The following is a 20,868-nucleotide window of genomic DNA, read 5'->3' as shown; positions in this document are numbered from 1 at the left end:
TCAAAGACATACTTCACATCATGCTGGTATAAGTAGGCCTAATGTATTTTTACAGTGAGATGTGGTGCAATATTGTTCTCATCCACTAGGGTGCAGTCTGTGTTTTCATTAGTATGCCTGTCATGTCAAAGAGAACAATGTCTTAAACCAAGGCCGAATCCGAAATCGCCCCCTATACCCTTAAATAGGGCACTAGAGAGGACAGCCATTTGTAGTGGTGTCCGAATCCATAGTGGACGTTATTGAGTGCACTCATTCTATCCCACTTTGCACCACAATAACGAGTGTACAGCCGATGTACACACAGCGGCTGTCCGAATAGCTCACTTGTTTTCATTCACTCCTTCAAGTGAACTGTATTAGTGGACTAAATTAGGGAAAGTGATTGAGGGTTTAAGGGACGATTTCGAATTCAGCCCAAGTCTGTCTTAAATGCTACAATAAAAATAAAAAAAAGCACCGACGATATGTTGTAATGTGTCATTTATTTAATTTAAAGCAAATAGAATACAAAACCAAAGTGGTTTCAACAGGTGGTTTGTGACCTAAAAATATCTCTAAGAGATGTTCTGACAGTATCACAAATAGCATAAAAAACAAGATGATAATAATAAAATGTGAATAAATGTATAATTGTGCATGTATTAAGATAGCAAAATAAATAGCCTACGCTTTTACATTTTTGAAAGGGAAAAAACTCTTTTGCATCCAATCAAACTATAGTAATATTGGCAACTTAAAACAGTCAAATTAGATAAATGCCAGTAGCTATAGACAAGTTGTGTAACATGATCTCATCCTTGAAAACCATGAATGAAACTGGAATAAATATAGTTTGTACAAATTGAAACATCTGAATTTGTTCTAAATTATTGTACACTCAAGCCCATATAAAACCTTACGCTTTTAGTTTTTGTACATTGATACAATTGTGTCAATGTATCATGATTGTAATCATTTTTCAAATCAAAGTTATTTATACCCAGAGAAGCCAATCTGATAAATTCAATGCAACAAAAACAACAGATAAAACAGACAAAATAAAATTCAGTTGCAACAAATGAACTCCGAAACTCTACAAATGGCAGTAAAAAAAAAAAATCTGTAAAAACACAGATTACTCAGTTTGTACTTCTTTCTGAGTGTGTGTGATCGTCTTTAACCATATAGCCTGAGGGCAATCTCGTGTACAATCTGCTGCGCTGTGGTACACGAAGAGCTTGTTTCTGAACAGGTTGGATGTGCAGAAGCCTCCAGGTGAAGCATTGCTAGGTCCATTAGTCACTTGTTCAGTTAAACGAAAGAGCAGTGAAAGACTTCTTTGTTCCTGCTTTTAAATCTCAAATCACGTTTCAGTTAATACCAATAAAGATCTTTTTTCTCAATCACCTGTACACCTAAAAGGCAATCACAAGTGACTTGATTAAAATGCTGAGGGCAGATAATATATATTATATGACTAAAATGTAAAAATGTTTTGAAAGAAATTAATACATTTATTCAGTAAGGAAACATTCAATTGGTCAAAAAAGTCACAAAGACTGAATAGAAAATAAGGGCATTTACCAGAGTTTAGATTGATATCACAAGTCATCTGGTCGCCAAATCCAGGATACTTTGTCCATCCAGACATGAGTTCTTGTTTGGAGGAGGGTACCATCACCGCACTCGTGTCAGGACGATCATTGTGGAGCAAGTTTAACAGAGAATTAGAGTACTGTTGTTCTGCTACCATCAAACCATCCGCAGAGGGGTACATCATGGGGGGCAGAGGGAGACTCATACCCTGCCTAGACTCCCCTGACCACAGAACAGCACTGTTTGCAGGGAAATTTGGTGACATATGATGATTTGATTGAGACTCGCTGCTTGTTCCTAGCCGGAGATATTCTGGAGAAAACATGGGCTGAAACCTGGGTTGTGACTGTGCTTCCCATTGACTTAAACTAAGTCCATCTAAAAAAGGAATTCAATGTTTAAAGTCATTCAACAAGTCAAATATTTCATGTAGAAAGAAATTTGGGGGGACTTGTTTACTTGTTTGAGCAGATCTGCAGTTTCTTTTGATTTTGGGGCGCTCTCCCTTCGGTTTAGTTGCTTTACTTAGAGCACGGGAGAAATGTTCATCCACCATGCTGTTGATGTCTCCTTGGAAGTAGGTGAGGAGGACACTACCAGACTCCTCCTTAATCTTAGCCACTGGGCTTCCCAGATCCTCCTCCATCACTGATCTAGGTATTGCAGATATGGTGTGCAATGCATCATTTATCAACCTAGATTATACATTGCTCATGGTGTCATGTCTTCTCAATCTAATGTGAAATTACAATAAAATCCCATCACTTTTTGATGTTCTTCTGGTTTTGAGGAATGAGGAAGGATATAAGGATGGGATGGATTTGGAAAGCCCAATCGTATCTTATTCTACAATTGCAAATTGTAGGCTATTTTAGCTGAATTCATTGATTATTCAAGTATTTAGGTGGCAATAAGATACCATGACTGACATAGAATGAATATTTATTTTATTATTATTATCATTTGACAGCTTATCTTGATGAGCACTGTTCTGCTAAACAACAAAATCTGACCATTAATGCAGTTTCCACATAAACTTAGGCTTTTTAATTCTTTCTACATTACCCGAGTGCCTTGGAAATTCTTAAATTTTTTGAGTTTGCACTATCCCTTATATCCAAAGAGCACCGAAATAAGGAATTCACACCCCGTGCAGCATTCTTTTGCATTCTTTGTTTTGACAAAAAACATTTTTTATCTTTTTTTAAAATTATTTTTTATATATAATCTGAGCCACAAATTCAATGTTTTTATGTTTTTGTTTACTAAAAAAGTTAAAGTAGGTTGTATCGGTCATTCAGAAATCACTTTAATATGCCGATTTGCTGCTCAGGTAACATTTCTTCTTATCAATGTTGAAAACACTGCTGCTTATAACATTTTTGTGGAAATGGGGATATTTTATCAGTATTCTTTTTTTTCAGGATTCTTTGATGAATAGAACATTGTAATGAACTTTATCTGCATTTATATATATAAAAAAAATATTACATGTATTAAAGCATTTATTAAAGAAATTGCACTTTTGATCAATTCAATGCATTCTTGATGAATAAAAGTATCAGTTTCTCTTTTTTAATCTTATCACAAATGTTTGAAAGGTATCATTGTTTCCGCAAAAATTTTAATTAGCAAAAACTGTTTTCAACATTGATATAATAATAAATGTTTCTTGAGCAGCAAATCAGCATATTAGAATGATTTATGAAGGATCATGTGACACTGAAGAGTGGAGTAATAATGCTGAAAATTCAGCTTTGCCATCACAGGAATAAATTACATTTTTAAATGGATTAAAATCGAAAACAATTTTAAATAGTATAATGTTTCACAATATTACTGTTTTTACTGTATGTTTTCATTAAATAAATGCAGCCTTGGTGAGGAGATTTCTTGTGTAATGTTTCCAAAGTTTTGACGGGTAGCCTACTATATATAGCTTTGGTAACATTTTACAACAATCTTTACAATGCCCTCTTTCTCTTAATACTGCAGACTGTGCTGACGCACGTAAAATTACATTCAATCTCTAACAGCCCGCTTCCAGATTTATAGAATTACGAAAGTTTTGTAAATTGATGTTACGCTAATGTTACAGTCATTTTAAAAAGATAAGATACTAGTGTCATGGAAATAGCCATATAGCTTGTACTCACCGTGCAACAGTCGTGAAATATCGAGTGTTTTAATCAGACGCTGCAGCCGGATAAATTACATTGATACAGTAAAGGTGATATCCGTCTTTGCACGAGATTTACACATGCTGCTGTTGAATCGTTTCTCTCTGAGGTAAAGTTCGACTAAAAGAAACTACTTCAGTTTTGCCCTTAAATGTGGGGCGTCAATCTGTGAACTTTAACCAGTATGAGTAGAATGTGACTGAACAAGTCAGACAATTTAACTGTCATCTCTGGAAAAAAAAAAAAGACTGACAGAAATTAGGTTTTTTTTTTAGAACACGTTTTACTTCACTTGAGACATTGTGGATCAGATGACATTGATCGAATCATCGTTTTATTTCTCATTTCATTATTAATGTCACAATTTCTCTTCATACATATATTGTAACGCAAAATATTTAGACCTATATGTTTACCAAAACCCAGTTAAAATTGTAAATAATTTCTTACTAAAACGTTTTAGAACAGGCAGAAAAAAACGCTAGTGTTTTTTAATACTGATAGTCTGAAGCCAAAATTACTTGCCAAGTAATTCTGAAAAAAGTGATGTCATTTTACATATTGCTAATGTATATTATTCACTGGAATGACACCACTCATAACAGTTTAAACACATGACCTCATTAATTCATCTCTCTGTAAGAAAAGAAAAAAAATAAAACAAACCATTTTAATATCAATGAAATGATGACAATGAATTAAAGTTTTTAAAACTTTTCATGAATTTCTGCTGGAATTCTTTTGTTTTCTGTTCTGTGTCAGGAAGACACCATCATGGCTTGCCCCTGAGTTTGAAGTATCAGAGATCTTCCTTTCACTGGTAGTCATGGATGTTGAGGAGACATGTTCACCGCCTTTCGCTTTGGCCCCCGGTGTCACAGAACGACTCCAGTCTGGTTAAAATTCAAATTATATTATTCTTTTTCATTTTCCCAAGGAATTCTAATTGACAACGGTTGTGTATGTAAATGTTGTGGGACATTGTTTACTTTTTAATCTAGAACACTACTTCTTTATTATTATTTTTTGGGTGTTTGATAGTTTTGTATAATACAGAATCATTATACAATATTATTATAATACAGAATATTTTCTCTTATAGGTATTGACTATATGTTAAGTATGAGTATTGTAAACTATTGTTTATGTGAGCCAAACCTGATTCAGTCTTTCCAAATCTTCCACAGCAGAGATGTATCCTCCACTGCTTTCTTACGTTGTCTTTCATCAGACAATAAAACAGGAAGATAAAGAAACCTGAAATACAGCAAAAAAACAAAACACTTGTCCAATGACCTTTGTATTTCAACATTACAACCCAAAAACAACATATCATCTTTTGTTAAACACTAAATAATGCATTCTTGCTTATATATCACAAGTACCACTGCATCTATGCCCACAGTGTTAGACAAACTTTGAATGCATAGCTTTAACTTTCTCTCCATAGGCATCTCCATGTTACCTTGAAGACTGTTGAGGATGGAGAACAGGTACAGCAGGGGTGTTTTGGCTGGGCCCCAGGCGACGAAAGCTAGCGTCCAGGTAAGTCCCAGCAGGAAGGTGAGGCTTGCCACCACTCGCAGGTCATGCAGGAGTCCTTTTCTGTTGCTGGCAGGCTTATTGACCCGCATCTTACGAATCTGTACCAGCACCACGGCAAACACGCAGATATTACAGACCATGATCAAGGTCACAAACGAAACCACCGTCACATAAAAGGTCACGTCATTCTTTAACCAGCAGCTGAAAATGATGGAGAGAGATAGTATGACCATACAGTTCTTTGCACCAAGAATGCACACTATGAAAATAACCAATGATAACTATGTTAGCGTGCATATATATTTATAAGAGCACCGGTAATGTTCTGTGAATATAGGAAGGCTGTCACATTGGCTTTCAATATTGTAATATTTTCGATCATCAGCTGGACAAACATCACATCATCTTTCTTCTAACACAGGGCCATATTTTAACGATCTGAGTGCATGGTCTGAAGTGCATGGCGCAGGTGCACTTAGGGCGTGTCCGAATCCACTTTTGCAAGTTTAATGATGGATAAAACGGTCGGCACACCAGGCGCATGGTCCAAAAGGTTTGTACCTATAGCCTCTTAATGAGTCATGGGTGTGTTTTGGGTGTAACGTGCAATAAACCAATCAGAGTCTCATCTCCCATTCCCTTTAAAAGCCAATTGCACTTGCACCATTCACTGTAGGGATGGTGTGGCGAGCAGCGAGGCCGAGGGACCGTGAGGGCGGGACGAGGCGGCGCTCATCAGAGAGGATGAGCGCCAGCTGCGAGCCGCAGCGATCTCGGCCCTTGCGGAGGAGTGAGGGAGTATAAAAGAGGAGCGACGACAGTGAGGGACGAGAGAGGACCAGGCCTGGATTTTGTGTTATGTTTTATTTTGTGTTCGCTGCAGTCGTCCGTGAGGGGCTGCAGCTTTTTATTTTCATTTTGTATTTGTTTGTATGTAGGCGGCAGTCGACCGTGAGGGGCTGTCGCCGCCATTTTATTTTGTGTTTATTTAATTAAAAGTTTGTTTATTGTTCGCCGGTTCCCGCCTCCTTCTTCCCGTACGAACAACGTTTACTACAGTGGTGCCGAAGCCCGGGAGGAAGGAGGGACACACTGCCGCTCGGTCCTCAGCCAGCCGAGAGGCTCTTCCTCGCGGTGCCATGCGGTGGTACTGGACGGCCGGTGGACGGCTCGACACTCCTCCGCCCCCTGGCGGCCGGCGGTGGCTCCTCCTTCTGAGGGCGGCCGGAAGAGAGTCCCCGTCCCGCGCTCCCTGCTCCTCCCCAACCTGGCGGACGGCAGCGCTCCGGCTCCTCCCCAATATGGCGGACGGCAGCAGGCTTCGGCTCCGGGCAAGCGCTGGGGACTCCTTCGCCCCCTCGCGGACGGCAGCCACCCCACCTCGACCCAGGGGCACGGCAGCGAGCTCTCCGTCCCACCGACCTTCATCCGCTCCAGCACCACCGCTTCGGGCAGCCGCTCGCAGACTTCTCTCCTCCGCGCTGCCCGAACTCCGCGGCACCGCGATCCCCCTCAGCTGCGAGGGCTCTTCGACAGCGTGTCCCTCCTTCCTCCCGGGCTTCGGCACCACTGTAGTAAACGTTGTTCGTACGGGAAGAAGGAGGCGGGAACCGGCGAACAATAAACAAACTTTTAATTAAATAAACACAAAATAAAATGGCGGCGACAGCCCCTCACGGTCGACTGCCGCCTACATACAAACAAATACAAAATGAAAATAAAAAGCTGCAGCCCCTCACGGACGACTGCAGCGAACACAAAATAAAACATAACACAAAATCCAGGCCTGGTCCTCTCTCGTCCCTCACTGTTGTCGCTCCTCTTTTATACTCCCTCACTCCTCCGCAAGGGCCGAGATCGCTGCGGCTCGCAGCTGGCGCTCATCCTCTCTGATGAGCGCCGCCTCGTCCCGCCCTCACGGTCCCTCGGCCTCGCTGCTCGCCACAGATGGTATTGGCCAGGTGATGAGCGGTGACTGATTTCCTCCATTGCCATTCAGCCCAAAGAGTTCAATCTTTGTTTCATCAGACCAGAGAATTTTGTTTCTAGTGGTCTGAGGCCCCGTCCACATGGGGACGCGTTTAGCTGTATACGTTAAAAAAAAAAGTATCGTATCAGCGTTTCGTCCAGACGGATTCGCCGTTTTAGGAGCCTGAAATCAGTAACCAGGGTGGATAAATCCAACACCCTTGCATTTTCGTGTGTACAGCCAATCCATATATTTTGTGAAAAGGTGATGTCATGACACCACGTCCCGCACGGTAAAGACTAGAAGGGATACAAGTCGCTTGTAAATTTAAATGGATACAGCTACGGGTACTGGGCATGCGCACATTAATATTGCATAATTTAATTACTGCATTATTGTAAGGGTAGGTTTAGGGTTGGGGTATGTGTAGGCGTCAATTAAGCACAATCTGGTAAGTAGCAAATTTATTTATTGTAACTTTATCGTGAGATTTTGCCTCACCTCCGACTGTTGCTGTACCCCTTCTAGCCACAACTCTTCTTTTCCGTTTTTAGTGTATTTCTGTGGCAGAATTACAGCGCCACATACTGGCCTGGCATGTATACTACATAGTTTTGGTGTATACTACATAGTCCTGGCATGTATACTACATAGAGTCGGTTTCAGTGGTTTCGTGTATATGCAGATATTTCTTGAGACGAGGAGAAAAAAATATCGGATAGGGAAAGCTCTGGCTTTGTGTGGATGTGGCCTGAGAGTCCTTCGGGTACCTTTTGGCAATCAGCTGAATTTACCACAGGTGGACTCCAATCAAGTTGTAGAAACATCTCAAGGAAGATCAGTGGAAACAGGATGCACCTGAGCTCAATTTTGAGTGTCATAGCAAAGGCTGTGAATACTTATGTATATGACATGATTTTTGTTTTGTTTTTTGTTTTTAATACAATTGCAAAGATTTCAAACAAACTTCAGGGTATTGTTTGTAGAATTTAGGGGGAAAATAATGCATTTAATCCATTTTGGAATAAGGCTGTATCATAACAAAATGTGGAAAAAGTAAAGCGCTGTGAATACTTTCCGAATGCACTGTACATTGCGGAATTTGCTAGCGGAAAGACTGAACGCTTCTCCAGAGAGGAATCCTTTTATTTTTAATATTTAAAAATGTTTGTGTGCTGCCGCGCGTCCCTGTGTGTGCAATAAGCAGAGTGTAAGCGCGTTGTTCACCCGCCTATATTACTAACACACCCTTTAAATAACAAAAAAATACTGTGCTATTGACTCAACCAGCAACAGATGGGCGCAAGTGCATTTGCTATTAAAACAATGTGGCGCTGGACATGAAAATGATACGTGTCACAGGGTGTTTTGATGTTGTCATCTGCTGCGTAGGTGAGGTTTGTTTAGCCATGTCAAGTCTTTGTTTCGAGTATTGCCAAGTTTTTGTTTCATGTTTTGATGTTTTTGATTAAACTGCACTTGGGTCCAACAACTTGCCTCGTCAGTAGAAAGCCGTGACACTGCGTCAGGCTGAAACTAGCAAAAAACTCTTGCGTCGTGCCTGGCGTTGCATTGCGCCAGGTGTATGATGGGGCCCACAGTCTCATGACAATTCCTAACTATTTTATGTTTTAGTAAATTGGCGAATTTGTACAGTCATGCATGCATTTAAAAAATGTTTCACATTCTTTCTGATTAGGTTGCTTTATGATTATTGTTCTTGGCACAAATATAAATGATGCATTTAAAATTGTGTTGTTTGGCACCTACAATGCAGTGGATTCTTCTGGGAGAAGTCCTCTATAGAGGCCGGCACCATATGAATTTGTATCAATGGCAAGCACTAGACTTACAACCAACAGAGGTAAACCTGCAAACAACATTTTAAAAATTAACCAACAGAAACATTGCTTCTTGTTTCTTTTGTTAAATACTCCACAGTATAACATGTACACGAAGAGAAAAATGCAAAACTGTCTTACCCCATCCAAGAGCACAGAATTTGAGGATGTAAGATGGCACATATGAATTAAAGACCTTGACCAAGGCCAGATACATGTTGATTGCACCCAGTCCCATCCAAATAAAGGTAGCCAAGAAGAAGTAATGTAGAAAGGCAGCTACAGTAATGCAGAGGGCATTGCTGTTAAAAGAGGCAAACCAGGAGTTCACCAGGAACAACATGTTCAACCCTAACAAGGCCACGGAGAGGTTAATAAGGATCTTTGAAGGGTAGTCTCGCCTCAATTTCCTGTGGTAAGAAGACACATGTAAGGAAAGACATAGGATCCTGGACACATAATGCAAAAGAGTCTGTGAACTCACTCAAAGGCCAAATAGGTCAACAGTGTGACTCCAAGAAAGATGGAGGATATGCCACAGCCAATGTATGAGATGACAGTCAGAATCTTTTCATCTTTCATGTTTATTGGAGTTTTAGAGATATCCTGGAAGACAGGTAGGTTCAGGGAAACACACAAAACGGTTATAATAATCGAAATCTAGGCATGAATTATGCAAATGTTGCACACATCTCCATCGTTTGTCATCCATAAATTAACACTGACCTTTAGTTTCTAAATGTTTTCATAAAAGCTATACTGTTACCGGTAATTATTATATTGCATTTGCTGCATAAATTGACCGTTTTAAATCACTGACCTTGTGCTGTTGCAATGGCACATTTATTTTCACACAACCAAAAATAAAACTTTGTCTACTTTAACTGTCTATGTCGTGAGCACACAAAACTGAACTCACAAGAAGAACTCCAAAATGTGTGAGGTGATCACAGGAACAGAATGTATGAGTGGCATTAGACCTCATGGTCTTGCATCCTGTATCGTTCCATCCACCTTTCTCATCTATGAGACATTCAAACAACCATTGGGATATTTACCAAAATGAAGAGCTCTCTTACTATAGATAGTCCTATAAATGTGTATCACAAAACTCACTGTTTTTCTTGAAGTCCCAGAAGACACACTTGACAGTGTCCCAGTCCTATAGAGGAAAAAGAGAGTGTGGTGAAATATTACTTTTATGATCAGACTATGCATTTGTGATAATGTCAGGGGTTATCATAGTGCGTGAAATACAGCTGCCTTAGAAGCTATACTTGGCAAGATATTTGTTGACATAAGATACCATGCATTTAGTGGTAGCATATTATTTTAACTGTTTACTGAAGTTTGATCAAACAGTTGCATAATGGGGCAATAATGATGTTGAACTGTTGATTTTGGGATTTGTTTTGGTGGTGGCTGGTTGATTGTATCCACAGACCTCTTTGTTTTGGAGATGGCGGAGAGTGACCATCACTGGGACCTCAAGGTTGCTCACTGTGGCATTGGTGACACTGGCAGACACCACATAAGAGTTCAGCGTCATGTTGATTGCAGGGTCCTAGATGTAAAAAAAATGTGAAGTACTGATTCTCACAAAACTGCTCCATATAAATAGTTATAAAAAGCAAGTATATAGTTTTGCTGTTATTTACATTAAACTTTCTTCAAATGCTTTATTCTTCTTCTAAAAGTGGGAAAAATACACAATCTGGCCACCAGTTCAAGGAGTATATGTTACCTCAAAGAAATTTTCTTTGGCATAAAATTGGAACTGAACACGAGGTCTGGCTTGATTGTTTGGGAAAAAGCTTTCAATTGCCGGAGGTAAGGATATGAAAGCTACAGTTCCTGCGTCTGGATGTTCTGTAAAGTTCTCGTCATAAAATATCTACAAAAAGAATGGGAAGAAAACATTACTGCAAGAACAATGAACCATTCAATTTCACACTTTTTTATGGCTGAAAATACCTGCCTTCTTTCTACAGGTTACATTTTTACCCCAGGACTATAGGTGGCAACAAGTGACTGTCTTTATGAATGAGTCATTGAATTATTCACTCAGACGATTAGTTGAAAATACTAGTTTGGTGATAGGGGATGTGTGTGGTTGATTCTGCTTTAATTTTGTGACTTTTTTCTTTAATAAAGCAAGGATGGACAAAGTAACTAATGTATAGTTATTTAATATTAACTGCTTGTGCATTTAACTGCACTCTAAAAAAAAGGTTCTATATGGCACAAAAAATGGTTCTCGTAATCATGGGGGAGCTTTTTAAGTGCTATATAGCACCAATTTTGGTACTTCAGTGGTTCTTCAGCGGTTCTTCAGAGGTTCTTCACCGGTTCCTTGACTAAGGTGCTATATAGCACCGCTAACTAAGGTGCTATATAGCACCGCTACCATATACAGAACATGTTAAGATATGGTGCTATATAGCACCAAAAGTGGTTCCTCTATGATTACGACGAAGAACCATTTTTGGTGCCATATAGAACCTTTTTTTTTTAGAGTGTGTTGTATAAAAGCAGTATGACAATCATGCTGTTGGTCCAAATATCAGCTGATATTTGAAAATTATTGCACTCTTACTGGTGTGATGTTCCTTAATTATTTATTACACTCTAAAAAAAATCATAGGGGAACCTTTTTTAGTGCTATATAGCACCAATTTTGGTGCTTCAGTGGTTCTTCAGCGGTTCTTCAGAGGTGCTATATAGCACCTTAGTCAAAGAACCGGTGAAGAACCTCTGAAGAACCACTGAAGCACCAAAATTGGTGCTATATAGCACCAAAAAGGTTCCCCTATGATTACGAGCCAAGAACCATTTTTGGTGCCATATAGAACCTTTTTTTTAATTTTTATTATTGTGTGTTTTAGTTCTTCCTAAACCATTGCAGAATCATGTCATGTCCAGCAAGCTCTAAAGACTCACACATCACATGCGCAGACCACAAGAAATAGCTGATATCAGTCCGCTTTGGGATGTTTTGGGAGTTGGTAATTGGGAATGAATGTGATGCACTCTAAAAAAAAAAGGTTCTATATGGCACCAAAATGGTTCTTCGTCGTAATCATAGAGGAACCACTTTTGGTGCTATATAGCACCATATCTTAACATGTTCTGTATATGGTAGCAGTGCTATATAGCACCTTAGTTAGCGGTGCTATATAGCACCTTAGTCAAAGAACCGGTGAAGAACCTCTGAAGAACCACTGAAGCACCAAAATTGGTGCTATATAGCACTTAAAAAGGTTCCCCTATGATTGCGAGCCAAGAACCATTTTTGGTGCCATATAGAACCTTTTTTTTTAGAGTCTTCTGCTATGCTTCGATCGTGGTCAACGGAGGTTTGCCAAAATGACAGTATTTTGAGAAAGTGGATCTATGAATGGCTTATTTATAGGTGTCTCTGCATATTAAATTGGGATATGAAAGTATTTTAACACACAGAAAAAACTACATACTTCAGCTTTAATGAAACAATGGTGGCTGAATACATTTACATCTCACTTCAGAGTCATTCAGTGGTCAGGCTTAATATCACACCTGACATGTAAATGGAGCTAAAATAGCCACTTGAATCATCACACGATCTATTAACGAAGACAAGGACACAGAAACCTTGTGATCACAATAGTGTGAACACACGTTTGCAAAGGTACTGTGATATTTTAATATCACACTTCTATTTTCGCTAAGAGTCTAAAGTTTCCATAATGATCTTGGTCCCGTGCAGTGTTAGATATACAATCTCTTTGTCTCTCACCTCAGGGGTGCTATCATTATGTAAGGAGGACACTTCAAATGTGAGACCGTGGAACGGAGAGGTGTCAGGGTTGATCAGCTGCAGTGCTAATGAAGGTGCTGTCATGTTATGAGCATCTCCCGTGAACACCGTCCTGTCTCCCATAAGGTCTGTAATAGAAAGAACTCTACCACACACAAAGACAGAAAGCCACAAAGGAGTGAAGACAGTAGGAAAATAGGAAACTGGGACATATTTCAGAGATATATTTATGATGTAATTTTGCATACATTGTAAACACTCAAAATAATTAACTGGTTTGAGTAGAGTCAAATCAAATTAAACAAATTAGTATTTAGAACTTTCTTTTCTTTCGAGTTCTCAAAACTGACACATTTTAAGTTTTATGAACTTCTTTTACATTTTTCTAGACAAACTTAAATTTAACCAAAACTGGGCTGGGATTTCTATTTCCCAGCATGCTTTGCCATGACACTCAAAAGGGACAGTGCCAAAATTAAGTGTTATATAATGTTTTGTTTTTTTGTGCAAGATTAATGTTAAGTGGGAGGTTTAGTGGTGTTTAATGTTTTGTTATGCTAGTTTAGAAGAGTTTCTGTTATGTTTTTTTACCATCATGGTGACGAGTGGAGCACAAGCTTAGTTTGAGAACAGATAGATGTTAAATGTATTATATTGCTGTCCTCATTCAGCAAGTTCTATGCTAATGCTACCAAAACATTGTGTAACCAATTAGCAAGGTGGCATTTATTGAATTAGCTAGTTAAAGTCAAGTTTCCACCACTAAAAATGTGAGATTACATTATACTTTTATGTTAAATGTATGAATTAGCTTACTCAAATATTTCAAGTTTAGAGCAATTAAAATGTATGATTACAAAATAAAAAAACAAACTTTAAATTTCTTTAAAAAATTATAGGCAGCTCTTTGAGTTTTGCCAACTTATTCGGGTTTACAGCGTATGTATTTTTTAAAAATCTAAATCTGCAAACAAAACAATTGGGGTTAAACAAAATGGTTCTACCCTTTAAGGGTTAACCCAGGCTTTATTTGTGATATAAATATTTAAAGGAGCATTCACACAGAAATAAATATTCTATCATCATTTACACATCCTCATGATCCAAACCTGAACGAGTTCTTTCTGTGGAACCCAAAATGTGAAGTTTAGCAAATTTTGTATTATTCTATAAGTGGATGGTGACCATGGACTGTCATGCTCCAAACAGGCATTATCCATTTAAAAAAAGTCCATACAACTCTTTAGCTAAATGTTCCGGTGACTTCTGAAGACATATTATAGCAACTTGGGCATTATATTTACATTTTCAAATGTTGTACCCACAGATGAAAGAAATCTAGGCCTATACAAATTTGGAACCACATGAGGCTGTGTAAATAATGACAGAAAATGTCGATTTTGACTGTATAAAATGTATAACTGCCTGCTTGCATACTTACTTGTTAGTGACTTGGGTGGGATTAGTTGTGATATAACAGATATCTGAAACAATGTTAGTAATGCTGCTGGACAGGTCTGTGGTCAAGGTTCCAACCTCAGCAACTGCAAACAGCTTTTCAAGCACAATGTCCATCTGAGCATCATTCAGACTGGTTTGTTCCCTTAATAGATCCTCAATCATGTCCACAATGTATGCTGAGTTGTCTGGGGACAGATGTCATTAAAGTGGTCAACTTAATTGTGCTTTTGTCTTCTCTAAAAAGTAAAGGATAATAAAAAATAAATTAAAAAAACATATTGATAACTTACCAGCTGTAACTGTGATATTTTCCAAATCATCAAAATCTACAGTCCTTATACACTTGCTCATGTCTGGGGGATCCCAAACTGCTCTGTCAGTTGCCCAGTTTAATTTACTGAATAGAATGGGAAGAGATGTAATTCTCATTCACCCATGTAAAAATGCATTATCCTGACTTTGCGATGGTAATGAGGGAAACATTATGTACAGCAGGAGTTTAGACCAGAAACTGCTTTTTTCTTGTACTCGACTTATAAACACAAGTAAGATAATTTTTCTAAAGCTCTGCAAAAACAAAGGTTTATGTAATGGTGACTGGAGTTATTGCTATCCTGGTCAGTTTAAGAGTTAATATTTGCATTGTCAGGAGTCCAAGCAGAAGCTAATTATTCAATTAAAGGATATTGCTTTCCACAAGAAAAAGATAAGATATATTAATCAGTAGAGCAGCACAGGGTAGTGTGTATAGGTTGTGTGCTAAATGACGCAAAGATAAACACATGGCAAATTAGCTATCTGAATGTTTTTCCAGGGCCATTGAACTGTTTCTATAGAAACAAAACATTTCATTTTAAAGTATATGCCATAGAGATTTGATAACGGAAAATATAACTTCCATAAAACATATTGGATATCACTTTTTTTTTTAAAAAATATATCAATAGTTTAATTGATAAAGAACAAAATGCATTTCGTAATAACTAAATCAACCTGTGATGTTAACATCAGTATTAAATGCTGCACAAAGTGTAATATTACCAAAATCTTGTAGCACTTTCATCCCCTCGCTCACACCCCATCTCATATTGGCTTTGAGCCGTCATGGCGGGCCACATGTATATACCATACACTGTGAGTATGATCTCGTCTGGACAAAGGCCTGGATCTGCAACAATAAACAGCTTGCATTGAGAAACAACACACGTTTTAACTCCATTAGACATTTACAACAGTGATTTGTATTTTTTTGTTGTAATATCTAACATTTTGTCTCCTTTATTTTATGCTTTGTCACCAGTAAAACGCCAAAATCATACCTATATTGTTGACCTTGACTTCTCCAGTTGGGACACTGATACTGATGGTAGCATTGGTGTATCCTTTTGTTAAGAGTTCAAAAATCAGCCTCTCTGTCGCTGTAACATTCACAGCTGCCAATGCCTGTACCTGAAAAGTAGTGATGTACCTGAAAAAGATTTCATTTGATTAATGATACAGCATCTATTTCATCTGCGTTTGAATCTTCCATTTGTTCAGTGTTGGAACACTTACTTAGGAGCTCCTTTTAGCACAAGATTCAAAACGTTCATTTTGCAGTTTCCCAGTGTTTCCTGGAGCTGAAGAAAAGAAGGACATCAAATAGAAAGGTCTGCTCTAAATCGACTTTTTATCTTTTGTGTCTTTACTCACCCATTTCTGTATGGTGTGTTTAGGGTCTGTGATACTGCCATTCATTGTTAGGTTGAGATAGACTCTATAAAAAACATCTCCAAATTCTGGTGAAACATTAGTGAGTTAAACCCCTGTTCAGTTTAATGAATACATAGAACAACTGTTTTCAGTTCGGTCACTTTTTTATAATACGTAAATGACTGGTAATAATATATCAATAATTTAAAATAATCACGTGATAATTAATTCAATATACAGTATTTGTTGTTGTGCAGAACAAAGAATGACAAGTATACAGGCAAATTTGCTCAGGTAGAAACTATCTCATCCAGAAAGCCCTAAAGTGACCACTATGTCAAACATTTTTGAATGCAGGTTTTGTGAGGGTAATATCCCCAATGTACAAATGTTATTGTTTAACTCACCTCTGTATGAAGTTAAGCCTGAACAGATATTTTCAATGGCCAGGGTTTGTAATGATGTGCGAGTTACTAAAGAACAGAATATTTTACATGTGAGTTCTTGAAAGGGAATGTGATCCTTTACCTTTTGATAAAAACTAAAGTACATTGTGCTTCTGCATTGATAAAAGCATTTACTTCAATTGAGTTATGAAGCTATGAATGGCACAGACCTGATGTTGTAATTTTTGTACTTCCACTGTCCGGACTCTTTGTGGCTGGTGCAACAGTGGTCACAGAAGTCACATTTGGTAAGTCAGCTGTAAAATCCAAAACAAAAGAGTTTTGATCAACTGAATTCTCCCCTTCCCACCCATCACACAAACTGTAACTACATACCTACTGAGAGGATGTTTATAGAATCTGGGTTTGTTATCAGGACATCGCTGTAGTTATAGATGGGTATTAACAGCCTCTGTATCTTAGACACTGTTTCACTCACATCAGCTCCAGGTATCACTCTCACAAACACCACACAATCAAACCTAAGATAGAATAATGACAAAAAAATCATTTAAATGATTTGACACAAAGCACAAACTCCCTCTTTTACTGAATATCCACGACATACATGTATGTAGCTAGTGAGGATTTTTTTTACCATTGTGTCTTAATTGGTGGCTCTCCACTACCCTGCAAAAAAAGCATATCATAACATTTATAACACATTTGAGAAAAACACTGTGTTTTGTAATATTATAACATTAGGGTATAAATTATAAATGTCCACTTAATAATCAGTTAGATGTGGTATAATAATCAGTTAGATATGGTACATAATAATATTGTACCTTATTTTTCCCCTTATTTTGTTCAGTTAAACCAGCTCCTGTCTGAAGGCTAAATTAGAGCACAGAAATGAGAAACGTACATGGAAATGTACCAATTAGCTGTGGGAAAAGTGACATGTATGATGCAATAAAAAAACACTACCCCTTTATCTCTTGCTCCAAATGAAAGCAGTTTACAGTGAAATAATTGTGAACATTGAAAACATTGTGTAACAGTGAAATGCCCGTCTTTTGCTGCTAATTTTTTATTATATTTATTTTAAATGAACTATTTATAATTCGTATAACATAATATGACACAAATATTAAACTTTGCATTTAAATGAATATGATATAAAAACAAGCTTTTAAAATGACTAAGTTTAGATGTTTTCTTTTGATTTATTTGCCATAAATGATCATTTCAATTGATTTGCTTACATTGATAAAGTCAGATATTCTCCTTCAACTGCCTTCTCAAACTTTCACTGCAGCAGCAGTGTTTATTTTTTAAATACATTTACATTCATGATATATTTCATAACAATCTCTTAATTTTCAAGGGAGAAGTGAAATGTTCTATTGCGAAAAGTCGTTTATATCGAGTGTTGTGAGCCCGCTGAACCTGGGGCCAACCATGACTCATGGTTGTGGCTATGTTTCAGTTTAGTTTGGGCCAACTCTGGGTTTGGGCCAAGCCTGCAGCACTCGTGTTAAAACTGAAGCCGACGCGCCTTGATCGCCCCTATGTGGTTGGTCCCATAGCTCATAACCCCCGCCCCTCCGTGTATTCTAATGGAAGCAAGACAAACTAAACAATCAAATTACGCTACACTTCATATGATGGTTTCCAAAAGTTCATTTTAGGTCATTTTAGGCAGTTTACGCTGATTTCATTTCAAGTGTTTGTTTTTTAAATAAGTTGAGTTTTAGTTAGTTATTTGATGCTATAAAAACGGGGGTGTGAGGTCATGATGGATTGCTGAGATTGACGGCTTCTCTGAGTGGAGTTGTCACTGAGGCACCGACTGACTTTTTTCTGGATTTTCAGGAGGGGATTGGAGCTTTAGCTTTAATTTATACATTTCCATAACTGTTTATTTCACTGCATAATGAATTGTTCTGCATCTGCGAGAGTGTGGGCGGGCTTTTGATATTGCGGCTCTACTTCATGCTCTGTACTGCGCAGACACCGGTCCCGAGGTCACTACTGCGCAGACACCGGTCCCGAGGTCACTACTAAGATGTCAGCGCCATATTCGGACCTCCGGAGGCTTCACTTACTTCAGCGGAAGAGAATGAAGTTGCGTCGCCATATTCTTTTACGTTCTATGGTTTGGTCACCATGAAAGTGGTTTGGCTTTTAGCAGTGTTCATTTCCATAGTAACTTACACTCCACGGCTATCCTGCTCTGGGTCTGGGACAGGTTGTGTTCCAGGTAAAAGATCTCAGACCGATATTGGACCAATCAGCTGTGAGCAAAATCACACGTCTGATGCAACAAAGTCACTCTCTCCATTTGTACTCTAAGTTAAAGGTCACTACATAGCAAATTATATTTAACGACGAATGTTTAACTTCACAAGTTTTACTGGCACTGATATAGCTGAGTTTATAGACAGCTCTTTTCTTCTTGTCGTGTAAAATTGTCTAAATTCTTAATATTTTTCATTCTCATATATTCTGCAAAAGAGAGAAGCTTATCTTGCGAGAAGTGAATCTCAGTTACACTGATCCATAGCATGTGATTGGCTTTTTGCTACTGATGTCACACTCCTAAACTCAGGATCAAAGCCTGATTTGACAGAGAAAGTTGATGATCAGCATCATGGGACCAACAAAGCCTGATTGGATTGGTTGGGATTTGTCAACTCAAAACTAATCCTGTAACCCTGAGTTTGTTCAGCTACCATCATGGCACAGGCTCCTGATCTAAACCAGGTTGGATTTGTGTGGTTTTGTCAATTTTAAACCAACTCTGAAACCAAGAGTTTGTTCAACTAATTGCCACATGAGCAGGGTTGAAAACCTGTGATTTATTATGTTTAAAAAATGAAATAATTACCTTAAATCTGACAGGAACACTGAATGCACTGATATTTCCTGAGGGAAAATGTGCTCAAGCTGAAATAATAATAAATAAAAAAAACATACATTAACACAAACAGCTTACAGGCGGTAGACAGTTAACGTCACATTTAACATGGGATATTTAAAAGCCTGTGTGTGTGTGTGTGTGTGTGTGTGTGTGTGTGTGTGTGTGTGTGTGTGTGTGTGTGTGTGTGTGTGTGTGTGTGTGTGTGTGTGTGTGTGTGTGTAAATACAGTATATAAATGCTAATATGGAAGTGAAAATGTTAATTATTATTATAACATGATGTATGTTATAATTATACATTATATATACATATATGCAAATATAATCTTACCCAGTGTAGAACAATCTCCTGGGTTTCATTCTCAGTGTTGCCATTATTGGCATTTAGATGTGTAATAGATGTGTTCATTTGAATTTTATATTTTGAGGATTCTGAAATGTTTTAAAGATACAGTTCATTAGAGTGCAATTTCAGTAACGCATAAAATCATATAACACAAGTTCTTTGTAACATGAATTCTATATTTCCTCTCCTTAACAGAGAAAGACAGAGCAGAGCAGTTTCTCTCACCACACTTCAAGCTGTCGTCCTGTATTGGTGGGCACTGATAATCCCAGTCCTGTGTTCTCCAAGTCATAATGTTCCCATCTGCACATTTGCATGCATCCAGCTGCAGTGGACTCAACTGCACTCCCCACATTCGGAACAAGGACATATCTCCAAGGAACTCTTTCCCAGTCTCAAAATCAATAACGCCTCCAACAAAACTGTGTGACACTCCTAAAGTCAGGGTACCATTTGCGGCAAGGGACCTGGGGGATGTTTCATTCAAATGAAATTCAAATACGGCTTTATTAACGATCATCTGGAAAAGCCTAGTGTGACTTGACCATGTCAGACAAACTGTGTGCCACTTGTCTTTGGGAAGGTCATAAGCAACTATCCATTCTTTTCCAAAAAGGGAGGCTTTTAGATTTCCCCTATTTCCAGCCAAGCCAAGCTCCACGTGCTGTTGCCCTGGACCTTTGTAGTCGAAAGCAGTCCATTCCGAAATAATCGTCTTTTGCATGATGTTGACACAAACACTCAGTTCCTCTAAAGGTGGGATGATAACATTTTTATTCAGCTGCCGAACGCAGGATCGGTATGTAAAGGCCATCTTCTTCCCCCATAGGCTTGAGCCTGAAAGTTATAATACGGATTAAGCGTCTATTTTCAGTTATAGGGTTGGCTTTGGATCTTGAGTAAACTATATCCTACCTTTGAACATTAATAACCAACAAATATGCTCTTTAGCAATATAAAAACTTCAATCATATTTTTTTCAAGAAATACAAGAGAAAAAATATTTACATAGAAATGCAAGGAATATTTTTGATAATGTGAAATATCATACCTGAACATATGAGAGAGGAGCCCACAATCCATATGTAAATAGTCACAGGCAGGTATTTCTTAAACGTATGCATGATTTCTCTATAAATAAAAGAGAGA

At 38.1% G+C, this 20,868-nt stretch overlaps 2 protein-coding genes across 2 annotated transcripts; both read right to left on the bottom strand.

Moving 5' to 3' along the window:
- Positions 1 to 472: 472 nt before the first annotated feature.
- Positions 473 to 3,948, bottom strand: vgll1 (vestigial like family member 1). Its single transcript, XM_079839675.1, has 4 exons — positions 3,735 to 3,948; positions 2,038 to 2,231; positions 1,567 to 1,956; positions 473 to 1,397 (listed from the first exon to the last, which is right to left on the bottom strand). Exons 2-4 carry the CDS (start codon positions 2,222 to 2,224, stop codon positions 1,357 to 1,359), a joined length of 618 nt encoding a protein of 205 aa, XP_079695801.1. The 5' UTR covers positions 2,225 to 2,231; positions 3,735 to 3,948; the 3' UTR covers positions 473 to 1,356.
- Positions 3,949 to 4,475: 527 nt separating this feature from the next.
- adgrg4a (adhesion G protein-coupled receptor G4a) lies at positions 4,476 to 20,533 on the bottom strand (the record flags this gene model as incomplete). Its single annotated transcript, XM_079839259.1, has 17 exons — positions 4,476 to 4,651; positions 4,917 to 5,015; positions 5,224 to 5,504; positions 9,043 to 9,142; positions 9,255 to 9,523; positions 9,598 to 9,719; positions 10,558 to 10,677; positions 12,889 to 13,054; positions 14,351 to 14,555; positions 14,661 to 14,767; positions 15,412 to 15,538; positions 15,690 to 15,838; positions 15,925 to 15,989; positions 16,849 to 16,990; positions 17,107 to 17,138; positions 19,705 to 19,805; positions 19,945 to 20,533. The coding sequence occupies 17 exons, from the start codon at positions 20,531 to 20,533 to the stop codon at positions 4,476 to 4,478; spliced, it is 2,850 nt and encodes a 949-aa protein (XP_079695385.1).
- Positions 20,534 to 20,868: the final 335 nt, after the last annotated feature.

Source organism: Gobio gobio, assembly GCF_949357685.1.
Source record: "Gobio gobio genome assembly, chromosome: 16".
In the NCBI taxonomy this organism is placed as follows: domain Eukaryota; kingdom Metazoa; phylum Chordata; class Actinopteri; order Cypriniformes; family Gobionidae; genus Gobio; species Gobio gobio.
This window is presented reverse-complemented; position numbering and strand designations above follow the sequence as displayed.